The sequence below is a fragment of the Strix uralensis genome, chromosome 1, assembly GCF_047716275.1.
Source record: "Strix uralensis isolate ZFMK-TIS-50842 chromosome 1, bStrUra1, whole genome shotgun sequence".
In the NCBI taxonomy this organism is placed as follows: Eukaryota; Metazoa; Chordata; class Aves; order Strigiformes; family Strigidae; genus Strix; species Strix uralensis.
Genome location: NC_133972.1, coordinates 93,388,444 through 93,401,444, shown reverse-complemented (window position 1 = coordinate 93,401,444; position 13,001 = coordinate 93,388,444). Strand labels below are relative to the sequence as shown.

At 35.6% G+C, this 13,001-nt stretch overlaps 1 protein-coding gene across 11 annotated transcripts in view; it reads right to left on the bottom strand.

Moving 5' to 3' along the window:
- DNAH5 (dynein axonemal heavy chain 5) overlaps positions 1-13,001 on the bottom strand; it is a 157,876-nt gene that overhangs the window by 68,087 nt on the left and 76,788 nt on the right. For 10 of the 11 annotated variants that reach the window (XR_012629594.1, XM_074874294.1, XM_074874237.1 and 7 more), the window contains 8 exons: positions 12,183-12,407; positions 10,727-10,899; positions 9,444-9,622; positions 7,640-7,827; positions 6,883-7,077; positions 6,066-6,200; positions 5,146-5,253; positions 1,519-1,672 (listed from right to left, as the gene is read on the bottom strand). Coding sequence is in view for 10 of the 11 variants with exons in the window: in XM_074874294.1 (XP_074730395.1) it covers positions 1,519-1,672; positions 5,146-5,253; positions 6,066-6,200; positions 6,883-7,077; positions 7,640-7,827; positions 9,444-9,622; positions 10,727-10,899; positions 12,183-12,407 (1,357 nt within the window). In the remaining variant the exon portion in view is untranslated. The remainder of the gene's footprint in view (positions 1-1,518; positions 1,673-5,145; positions 5,254-6,065; positions 6,201-6,882; positions 7,078-7,639; positions 7,828-9,443; positions 9,623-10,726; positions 10,900-12,182; positions 12,408-13,001) is intronic. The other variant, XM_074874284.1, reaches the window with a different exon arrangement.

The window sequence follows — 13,001 nt, the reverse complement described above, 5'->3', positions numbered from 1 at the left end:
TATTTACTTGGAAAACTTACCTCTTGCTAAACATCAATGTGTGTTAATTGGAGACATCAAAATTTGAAGTACAACAAAGTTCTGAAACTTTTGAAAGTACAATTCACATTTCATAGATTCATTGGGAACAGAAGAGCAGCAAGATGAAATTTATTCAAAGTTTAGTTTAATATTTTGAAGGTTTATCAAACAATAGAGCTTTAAAGCCTTTGGTTTGGATACATTTTTTTAAAACCCAATGACTAAATATCAGACAGATGCTCCACATGATTTGACTGTTTTTTGGTTTTCCCCATTGTGAACTTGCATACACTTTGGAATAGGCAAAACATATGATATTGGCACATGCCTCTGAAATCTCTTAAGCAACTAAATTCTATCTAGCCATACCATGGTCATATAACCTTTATATTTTCCTCATTAACAACAGCTTGAAAAAATTCTATGCCAGACATCTTTAGAAAACCCAATATTAATACTTAATTGGGAGCCAATAATAAGATGCTGAAAGAAAGAGCTAAAAAAGGCTTATCTTAAAATCTTAATTATAATCAGAGTTCACTATCATGTAAAGATAGAAGCCTGGCAAATTGTGTAGTTTTACATTTCATGAGATTATGCCAGAAGATCAGCTTGAAAAAGTATTGTGGCGGCTTTATCTTGGTAGTAGTTCACATCTCTGTGCTACAGAAATACAGGAAAATATTCTAATGCAACTATCTGTTCTTTCTGCTTTTTTTCCTAAATGGAACAGTCATTTACACTTTAATGTAGAGATTACAGTGTTTCTTAAGCACACTAAGGTATTGCATGGATGAGAGACTGAGGCATTTTTTACAGAACTATCAATTTCTGGAAAATCGTGTAAGCAGCCTACTGAAGCTTGTGAAATGGGGTAACACAGGCTTATCTCAAAAGAGATGTTTTTTCTCCCCCAGCTATGAGTTTTTAGTTTAATAAGGTCAAACAGAAGTTCTTCCACTAATATTTTTGTTTAGAAATACAGAGTACAAAACCACACACTCCTCGAGCATCCAACCAGGACACAAAACAAATACCCTTGAAGACTTTGTCACTGTCTAAACCAGAAACTATCTCCTATCAGCAACAAATGACAGAAGTAGTTATTCTGTACTGTAGATACAGACCCTGTCTGATGAACTGTGTTCAAAAAGGACTAAATAGTTATGATTAGGGGAAGGTTTCAGCATTACCTCAGCCAAACGTGGGAGATGCTTTAATCACTTGCCCAAGCCATCTACCCAGACAGTACTCCTCTTTCTCAATGTTTCTAGAATAAGAACTCCTGATATAAGTATCGTAATATGGAAAATAAGATATGTATTGTATGACTTTGACGGTCAGACATTTTTAAGCTTTTAAAAGATACTACCACAATAATTAGTATTATAACACACAAACTGATTCTTCCAGTAATATATTGTCACAATGAAGCAATTGAGGCTTTCTATGAAGAAACAATGTGTTTTAAAGTTTACAATATAAATACTCACATACCTGTCATGGCTTTCATTAAAGTGTGAATGCAAACAGTTTTTCCTGCACCACTAGGTCCTAGTGTCATCAATCCATGCCTTACTCTCTGGGTTTCAAAAAGTTGGATAACTTTCAGCTTCCAAGGAGGATGACAAACAAGTCCAGCTTCCTCCACCTATAAATAGTGACAGAAAACCAAACTACTACTGTTTTAGTGCACAAGATATTTTGATGCTTTAAAAAAAAATAAATAAAATCTATCTTCAGCATAAGACTATACAACTTGTAAAGATTTTGTGTATATAAAAAACTGTTTAGAAAAAAAGGGATATTTGGTATTCAAATATATATTCAGAAAAATAGTAGATAAAACTTTTTAGCTTTTTTAGCTCTTCTTAGGGTTAAAACATCATTTTAAGGAAAAGCCAAGAATTTTAGAAACATTCTTGCTAGCAATGTCTTTCATAGCCACACAGCACTTTCACTTGCCTCTCAGAACAGTTGCCTTTTTATGATCATGATGACTTGTGTTTCTAAATGCTTACAATAGCCAAAATTTTTCTGGAAAACATTTTGTTAAATATTTCTCAGTGTACAGAGAGACCTTTGAGTAACTTCTTAATATCATCCTCCTAAGAAAAGACATGATGTTTTAGAATCAATCATATGATTGTTTATTACTTTTTACTAGTTCCAAGCTTAAAGAAGTTATCTCACTATACTGGTATTGCTGTTGCTCCTGAAAGTAACTCAGCTGGAAGTGAACAAGAAAGTTTTTAGTCAGCAGAGAAAAGCTAGAACTATTTCTTAAGGATTCATAGCACAGCATATGTTTTTAACAGTCAAAAAAACCTTCTAAAACCTCAAGATCATGTTGTAAAAATGAAGCTCTCAAAATAACAATTATATTTTAATTCAAGTATAATTTTTTAAAATTATGTTCCACAAAAAATCTCAGAAAATATTACCAGTAAAAAGAGGACTGACTTTTTACTGATAAAACTCAGCTTTTACAATTACTGTCACGTAGTCAGAACTGTGGAACTGTCACTACCACTTGCTATATTACTCGCATATCAAAACTCATGTCAGTTCAGCTTATTTATCTCACTCTGCAAGGAAGCCAAGAACAGAAGGCAGCACAAGATGAATTCATCAACAGCAACCATGAAGTATATGCTGCCACCAACTCCTCATCACCATGAAGCAATGGAGTTTGCAAAGCACAGCGAAGACATCAGATGCACCTCTTTCATAGATACATGATAAAATTCTGTTATCATTTACATCTTAACAGCTCTCACAGTTGACACCAAACCTGTCAAGCTGTCTTTCTTTCCTGTATAGAATATATTCTTCTGACTTGTTTCCAGAGTCCACATATATACAGTAATATATCCAGAATCTAATGGTGCAGTGACAGAATGCATCTGAACTGATTTCTTTCTTCACATAAAACAAGATGGTCATGTCAGCTATTCCTTCATTCTAATCCAATGCCATCAGCAGAGACTTATCTTTTCTTAACAATTTCTAACACTCATGGATTCTGTAATAACCTTGTAGACTAGATATTTCTCTTATCAAAAACAAAGTATGTTCACAAGCAGACTTGACATGTTCTCAAAAGATCCTCTGTTAACAGTTGTACACATGTACTGGGTCTGGTTGGAATGGAGTGAATTTTCCTCATAGTAGCCCATATGGTGCCATATTTTACATTTGTTATCAAAACAGTGTTTATAACACACCATTGTTTTGGCTATTGCTGAACTGCGCTTGCACAGCATCAAGGCTTTCTCTGTCCCTCACACTGCCCTGTCAGAGAGTAGACTGGGGTGGGCAAGAGTTTGGGAGGGAACACAGATGGGTCAGCTGACTCCAACTGACCAAAGGGGTACTCCATATCATAGAACCATAGAATAGTTTCGGTTGGAAAGGGACCTTTAAAGATCATCTAGATCAACTCCTCCACGTCACGCAATAAAATTGGAGGGAAGTTTCTCCAAAGTAGCCATTGCTCAGAGACTGGCTGGGCATCAGTCTGCTGGTGGTGAAAGATTGCTTTTGCATCACTTGTTTCTTTGCATTTTTTTCTTCATTTATTAAACCATCTCGATCTAGACCCATGGGCTTTTTTTCCTCTCTTTTCCCCTTCCAAATCTCTCCCCCAACCCACTGGGGGAAAGTAAGCAAGTGACTGTGTATGGGCCTAGCTGCCAGCTGGGGTGAACCCACCACAACATATAAATGTAGAAAAACACTTTAATTCAAGTCATGACTATTTCTTCATTATGATACTTCCCCAACAACTCCTGCCTCCTTCCTCTAATAAAAACAGTCCTCTTGAACTTGATTCTGTCCTAACCTAGTTGTTTTCATTGTACTGAGTCATTACAGCTCTGAAAACACAGCAAAGAACTCTATTCAATAAAACTTTGATCCACTTCCAATACAAACAAGATAGACTATCATTTCTGGTTTCTCCAGATTTTATGTTTTAGTAATATGAGAAAAATATGCCAAAATAAGCTAATAAAATTTCCAAACACTGTCATAGCACTAAAAAGGCACCATGAGAACCCTAGATCTGAACTTTTGATAAATTTTGTTTTATTTAAGATAATCACAGTGTGTAAAGATCTTCAAGTTTCCAACACTGCTTCAGTATGGGCTGACGTTACACACTACTCACAAGCAAGCGATAATGGTTTGTTGTTAAAAGGGTTGACACTTTCTATGTCTGGTTTCACAGATCACCAACAGCAGAGCTATGAAGAACATGTTATTAAGACCTCTTTTTAATTTATTAGGAAATGACAATTTAAAGCATGAGATTCAAGTTCCTTATAGCTTCCCCTCATAAAAGCTTAATGTGTGAGTCCCTTTTTAAAGGTAACTGTATAAGCTACAGAAAGCAAAACAGTTTTATAAATATTAGCTGACGATTCAACTCTTCCTTGTTAGGAAAGTCAGAAGCAGACCTTTCTACTTGTATCTAATCGCATTAAATGTAAGTAAATGAAAACTCATATACTCAAATTCTTCAGAAATACAGTTCTGATTTTCTTTTTTTTTTTTATTTTGGGGTGTCTTTGACAGGTTTTTTGAGTTTTTTGTTTCTCTATTTAACTATTAGATAATTGTCTGAGGAATTATTGAAATTCTGGAGGAAAGTTTAATAGAGGTGATCACTTAAATGTACATACTTCATTAGCTTTCTATATCCCACTGATATTCTTAAACTGATCCTATTGAAATGTTCCGAAAGCTCTAATGGGAGATGAAATAGAGAAAATGTCATTTTAGGTAAATCTTTTCTCAAGCTCATGTTCTGACTGTTAGACTTTATACAAATATTAAATATTGGGTCACATAAGGCAAGCATATATACATGCATTTTTCAAACTGGTCACCACAAATGACTCACAAGAAAACCACAGGACACCACAAACACAATTCAGTAATACCCTTAAGAATTAAGGTTAATAACAAAATGCCAGTGGTACAGATTTATGGAAAAGCTTATTCTTCCTATAAATAGTAAAATGTATTATTACCAGCTGGGTAGACTCAACACCAATAATTTTCTTAGATGTCACATCGTGATAGTTATGCCACAGCAGCACAGATCAAGAGAAACATTACCTGTTTGTCAATGGCAGCTTCCAGTTCAGGATAGCCTACTTTATCAAGATGGATATCTGGAAATAGATCTTCAATTAGACTCAGGAATAACGGTTCATCTTCATCAATCTAGTGAAAAACCAGGGCAGGGGGAAACACAGTTTAAAACTTCTTTTGCTTGTTCTAGCATCTTAAAAAACAATCCCTAACTCTTGCAGAACTAAAGAAACACTTGAAAATATAAGGAACCATCTACGGTAACCCTCTAGGTGCTAAACACTCTAGCAGGACACAGCAGAAGGAGATCGTATGATGCTTCCAATAATCAAAAGTTAATGAAAATAAATCACTAACATACAGACTACTACTACTTAAAGTAGATTTTAGCAATAAAATTTATACAAATAGTAAATTATTTGTCTAAGGTGTAAAAAAAATACAATAAAGGACATGAAGTATCACAGCAACAGAAGAGATTTTGTTAGCTATTTAAGACAGATGAGATGGTACTCATTACTACAAATAACAGATTATTTCAAAAGAGTGACTACTTTAGGTCAAAGGTTCTGAAGAGGTTACTGCTTAGACTTCTATTTGGTCACTTATTTCTATAGGTAGCAGGGGAAATATTTGAAGAAAATTCTGAACAATTCAAGGTGTTGCAGTTTAAGCCAGGTAGGCAGTCAAGAACCACACAGTCCCTCGCTCACTCCCTCTCCAGCCTCATACAAGGTACTATAAAGAAAATTAACTCTATCCCAGCCAAAAACAGTACCCAAGACCATCCAGAGAGTGAAACATTTCCAAGCTAGCTTCAGTGTAAAGGCCACATCAAATCTTCTAGTGATCATCTTAACGGATTTAAATTGCATTTCAAAAAAAAAAACCCAACATATCTCTAAAGTGCAGTTTAATTAATTTACCAGACCTTCAGAACTTACTAGTTTAGACAGGTTCATGTCTCTCAGCACACGCATGACAATAGTAGATTCAGTATCTGTGGGATTTGCTCTTTTTGCTGCTCCTAGTGTACGCAGCACTGACAATATATTCCGCAAGCCAAAATCATAATGCACCTAGAAGATATGCAAAGTTTGGGAAAATTCTCCTCCAGCTAACAGAGATGAAACAATTCTTATTTATCATTTAAGGTATGGATTTGCACAAGAAGTGGTACATGTGGCACAAATGCCTCCTAATACCCAACTACAGGTCTTTGGCTGTATGATTATGGGCGACTTCATTCCTCACCTCTGCTACCATCTGTAATTTCTTACCTACTGTAAGGTGGGCCAGGAAAAAGAAATGTAATCACAAGTCTTTGAACCAAGATAAGGTTCCCAAGGACTATTAAGAAATAAACTATCAGCATTATTTTGAATTCTCCATGGATCTCAGAAACTGACTTTATTTGAGAAACATCTAAACAAGCATGGGCAGCACAAACCAAATGCCTCTCAATCCACTCTATCAGACCAACTAATATAGAAGACCTTTATTTGCCTCAATCACCATTCATTAAAGCTAAATCTTAATAATAAGCAGTGTTCTGAATGACAGTCCCATTCTTTTACAGACAACCTGCAGCAGGAGTTAACCCTCCAGGACAGCAGAGGGTTGCACTATTAAACTGCAAGTGTCATTTAGCCTGCTTAGTGAACATGAACTTTTCACTTTTCTTCACATAGATACTAATAATTTATGACATCACACATAGTTTTTCCCTAAGATAATTTTTCCTCCTATGAAAGTAATCACCTGCTTTGACAGTTGTTCTTCACACAATTTGTACAGTGTAAAGAATTTCCTTGCCAATACAACATTAGCAACAAAACCACAACTAGCCAGTTTGACACGAATTATGATTTGACGATCAGGAACCATCATAGCCACCGAACGGAAGTTGATCTTCAAGTTCTCCGGAAGTTCTTGCCGTCCAGCGTATCCTGGATTCTGGACAGAAGAACAGGATTTGAAGTTGTCTGCACCTTGCACAAACAGAAGAATTAGCAAAGAAATGTGTAATCTGGTTAAACAAAAAAAGCTTTTTGGCTTTAAATAACATGTAAAAATTATTTGCCATACAGATTTACCACATCTCTCCAGCATTTTAGCCTCTCTCACATCTATGAAGTATGAAAAATGTTCCACCTAAACACTCCAAATCTGTATGTGTCTTATAGGTCCTGTTTTTACTGTCTATTTCTACCTATATCTCTATGGCAAATTTTCTGTACTTATAGCAAAAAGCATACTTTGCAAACCAGAATGTAGCCTGCAGAAGTAATCTAACACTGAGATAATAGCTTGTATTTACAGTGCTGGCTGCATTTGTTAATTGCATGTGCTTCACGTCATTGAAACAAGACCCTGTAAACTGTCTTCATAGTAATGCTCAATGTTCTCAAACTGTCAGTTGAGCTGAGTAAGTTAGCAAGTACATTTAACATTGCAGGTTAGAAGTGATTATTGTACAATCATCAGTGGCATATTAGAAACCTACTTGAATACCTACCATAGTAAGAAAGATGCCAAATTCTGGGTTCATTTCCACATTATCTCCATCAGTAAAAATAAAGCTTTTTTTACGTTCCTTCTTACATGTCAACACAACTGCAATTTGCTGTGCAGCTACTGATAGTACTGGTAAATCAATACGATTGAATTCATCAAAGCAACCCCAGGAGCCAGACTGAGCAAGACCTTCAAAGAGAAAAGCAACTAAGCATCTGACCATTATGTTGTTAGCCCTTTTCTGGTGCAATTCATAAGAAAAAAATCAGGTTAATCTACCTCGGGGAAAAAAATGTGCTTATTTTGAGAGTTGGGAAAGGAGAAGAGTTTAATTCTTTTCCAAGCAAGAACTCAAAAAGTTCCAAAAGTCCTCAAGTTTGTGTAGGATATTACATTGTTCAATTTCTCCTCCTTCTCTCGGTATCTTGAATGTTTTCCTGTTCCTCCCTACCCCCAAAAAAAAATCCCTGCAATAAGTCTATGAAAATATGATGGGTTGTCAACAGCTTATTGCACAGATTAAAATGAACGATAAAGTTGCTTTCACCCGGAAAGAAGTTACAGGTCAGTCTGTGCCAAAACTCCATTCTTCCTCAGATATTTTGAGGAAAACAAAACAAAAAATCATCAACACGGTCACTTGGAACAATACAAAAGTCAAGGACCTCCACTTGATCTCTAATTCGACATCAGCCATGACTGACGGGTATCAATTTCAGGTGCTTAAAAAAAATTATCTAACTTCAGGGAGCTGTGCCAACTGTTTTTACCATATATAGCGCTATTCATGCACTTCCTTCAACTGATAAGAACTTTGACATTTGAAGGAGACAAAATACTGAAATCAGAATCCAACACATTCCACCAGTTCAGCAATAAATTTCACAGCTTTTTCTTTTTGTACTGGCAGACCTCCTTGATTAATTTAAGTGTATTTTTGTATACTTTCATAAACTGCCTTATGTTTTCAGACATTTCTATTTCTTGGAGACAGTGTTGCAAATGTATTTTACATTCCTAACACAATATTCATTACCTGCATTTATTAAAAGGCTGAAAACCACTTGCTGATTACGTGTTGACCTTGTTTTATAAAGATGTTTTTAGCATTTGTAACTTTCACATAGTCCACAGAATATCCTGAGTTGTAAAGGACTTACAAGGATCACCAAGTTCAACTCATGACTCCACACAGGGCTATCTAAAAGTTAAACCATATATCTAAGACTGTTGTCCAAACATTACTTGAACACCGACAGGCTTGGAGTCCTGACTACTTCCTTGGGAAGCTTGTTCCAGTGCTTGACCACGCTCTCAATGAAGAACATTTTCCTAATATCCATTCTGAACTTCACCTGATGCAGCTTTAAGCCATTCCCTCATGTCCTACCATCAGACACCGGAGAAAAGAGATCAGCACCTCCCTCTCCGCTCCCCCTCATGAAGAAGTTGTAGACAGCAATGAGAGCATCCCTCAATCTCTTTTTCTCAAAACTGAACAAACCTAGTATACTCAGCTGCTCCTCATAAGTCATGACCTCTAGTTACTTCACCATTTCTGTTGCTCTCCTTTGGACACATTCTAATATTTTTATATTCTTCTTACATTGTTGACCTCAAAACTGCACACAGTACTTGAGGTGAGGCACTCCAATGCTGAGTATAGTAGGACAATCACTTCTTTTGACTGGTTAGTTATACTATGCTTAATGCACCCCAAGATACAGTTGACCCTTTTGACCAACATCTTACCTTTGGTCCACATCTTACCTTTGAAGATCCTCCCAAGTTGGTCCACATCTTACCTTTGAAGATCCTCCCAAGTCCTCGGAAATCCATCTGGTCTGAACAGTTGAAGACCACTACGTATTTTCCAAGGCACCGTCCCATGTCTTTGATGGTTTCAGTTTTTCCAGTTCCTGCAGGTCCTACAGGTGCTCCACCCATGTTCATTCCTAAAGCTTGAGCCAAAGTGATGTAACATCTAAAAGGCAACAGGCTATCATCACTTAATGGGCTGCAGTGTACAGTTTTTTTGTATAGTGCCAGAGGAACTTACTCAAGCGTGTTACATGAGGAATTGTCTGATTTAAGGAGACAAGGAAACTGCTGAAATCACATGCCTCTAATTACAACTTAAATCAGTAAGAAGGAAAACCCTTCACTCAGCTGCTGGTGCAGGTAATATTAAGGTTTGTCTCCTCATACATAAAGTGGAAGAACAGATAATCCTCGATAATCAACTACCTGAAAGAACACGAGAAGGGAAGAAAGCAGATACAGAGATGCTGCCTAATCTAGTTTGCTTAGCTGAGTTCCTGAATTACATTAATTGAAGTAGTTCTGAACTACATTATACTGTGGAGTACAATAATGAAAGACAGCTAACCTTTCCTTTCTCATCCACTTTTAAAATTTGATCATACAGTGCATCCCATTTTCATAAATGAAGCTTCTATGTGTAATGCAATAAAACATCAGCTGACAATTATATTTAAAGAGAAGCTCTAGAATTTGCTGCATAGAAGAGTTAAAAACCAAACCAAAAACACTCAATGCCCTTATTTTGCCAATTATAGATTATAAAACATTCTTTGTGTTATTCCAGTTAGGTAGGTACACCTCTCTGTTATTAGGACTGCAATTCTTTCAACATCTTTCTAAATCAAAGATCTGCAATCTATTGCAGCTGAATAAAACTGTTTTTCTTGTCTATTCTTCCTTAAACATTTTCATTAGCTTGCCTGTAATCACTTTTGTCCTGTATCTCTCTCTGCATATTGTATCTGTTGGATCTAGCTGATCCTCAGGTATGCTAACCTCACATACATGAGAATCAAGTCCCACACATCATATATATGGGGACCACACAAGTATGTGGCAGAAATTAAACAGGAAGTTATTTAAATTGTAAGGCACAGAAACAAAAATATTCATGTATTCCATGTAAAATTATTGATTTTGATGAGACCATGAAGGATAAACTCTGCAGAGACTTATTTTGCATTCAATAGGCATGATTAAATTGCTCTTGTAAAAGCCTAGGTTTGGCATCAATGAATAAAGGAATAAAATCAGTCTTTTTCACCTGTCTGTAAGAGGTGTTATGACAAGCCTGTCAGTGCAGCCCAAGAATTCATTCTGGTATGTGAAACCTACATCAGTGATCTTAATCATCATTTTATCAGAGTCTTCATTAAAATAAAATCTACACTGTTTCAGCCACTCGAAGTCTGTAGGGCTCTTGATATGCATGCAACACTACGAAAAGAAGGGGAAAAAAGGCTGTAGAATTCATGGTTAACATTTACTTTTGCATTCATATTTATCTCATCTAAGTTGTACTGCAAAGGCAGCACTGCAATCACAATGAAAGGCATGAAGAACAGCTAGTAACACAAGAACAGTGGAGACCCTATTTTGATTTTTACCACAAAAACTGCTAATGTGTTAATGGTGTCCCTGAAACCCATACTAAGGCAAAGGAACTTCAGACATGTGTCAAAATTCTAAATACAAATGAGCAGTCCATAAGCCTCAAACAAGTCATTAAGTTCAGTCATTTCTTTTACTCTTCTTCACCATTTTATTTTTACATGTGAGTAGGAAGCACATAATGTGATGATTTTTTAAAAAGTTATGAGAATTGTATAAAACCACATGCAAATTGGAAAAAAAGGCATTTCAAGACAGTGTCATGGTGCAAATATTAGTTAAGAAATTCAACAGAGCTGAGAGTAATTCAAAGTTGACCAACCGAATATTAAAACAAGATTTTAAAAGATAGCCTGCAGGTTGTATCTAAAAATTATACTTTACTTAAGATGATTATAACTAGGAATAACTGATTCTACAATGAAAAGGTAGGTGCCTGCCTATCAGTCACGGGTTAAAACTCAGTAATTCTTTTCTCAGACAGCTTAATTTCAAGAGTCAGGTCCAGAGCTTCCTATAGCTAAAAGGGTATGTTAACTTTTAAATTTGATTGTTTAAGTAGTAAATGCTTTCATTTTCCTAATTTTAGTACCCTGTGGCAGCATGAGAAGGTGTGAAGCAAATAAATAAATCCTTAAGTAATAATGAGGTATGCTATTGAAACTAGAACAGAGTGGATAGCAGCTTCAAACAATTTCAAACTTTTTCCTGTACTATAACTCTACATTCATTCTATTTATTCCTCAAAACTCACAATGCAGTCCAGAGAAAGGACAATTATTTGTAACACAATGTATGAGGTAAAAGAAGTCCCTAATTGATCATGCAACAGAGGCATCTAAGTGGGCCAACACAAAGCATTACAAAATTCTGCTATTGCTTGTGGGGGAAAAAAACCCACTGGATTACTTAAAGGGAAACTAAGACATGGATTGAAGAAACATCAGCATTTTTATAATGCTTCAGGTCACATGATAATTACAGTTCTGAAATTAAACGTTTAGCTTAAGAGGCAGGAGTTCAGGCATAGTAATATTTTATTCTTGTCCTTTCTCATTGTTTTACATGGAAACCACCTCATAGCTTATTGTAAATTTTTCAGTACTTACCAGACCATCAAAAATGTCCCTCTGATGCACATGAATAGTGATTAATGTCTCGTATTTAACTCGCTCAACTGGGCTAAGGTCTTTTGTTGTCATATCTATCAGCATGTTTAGAAGATCCAGGAAAAACTGGTTCGTCTTTCGCATAATTTTTTTATCATACCTGGCATTAGTCAAAGCTTCTTCTGAGTCTCTTGTCCAAATCATTTGGATCCCCAACAACCCAACCTTAGGAAACATAAAAGTATATGCTTCATAACCTTTTCTCTTTCAACTAAAATGTACATTCATAGACACGGATAAACTAAAGAAATGGTTCTGCTACTATTTGTATAAAATTATTTTTTCATGCACCCATATAGAGGTCATTCAGCCTATGCATTTGTTTTATGTGTCCCAACTCCATTCATAAACATATAGTTAAGCCCACACTTCAGTCTTGTAGATATTGCCTACGGTGCACTGCTGATACAGCTGTTCAATATAATTTACAACATATACATAAATACTATATATAATTAATGTACTTTTTATATATAATTAATAACTAACTAGTGAATAATTAATGCTTCCATTTAAATTATTTTTTCAGTAATTCACAAACTCTTTTTACCCTCTTCAACATTCCTGATCACAAGTAAAGAAGCTTCTACTAGGAAAATAATTTTCCCTCAGTACTACCCCCTCAGCTCCAAATCTTTAGTAATATATACTGTTTTCCTGAGTATATAACAAACATACAATTTTACTACTTTTCCTTCAGTAGTCAAGTATTAAGCTTGTAAAGAAATAGTGTTAACTCCACTGCATTAATTTATTGAA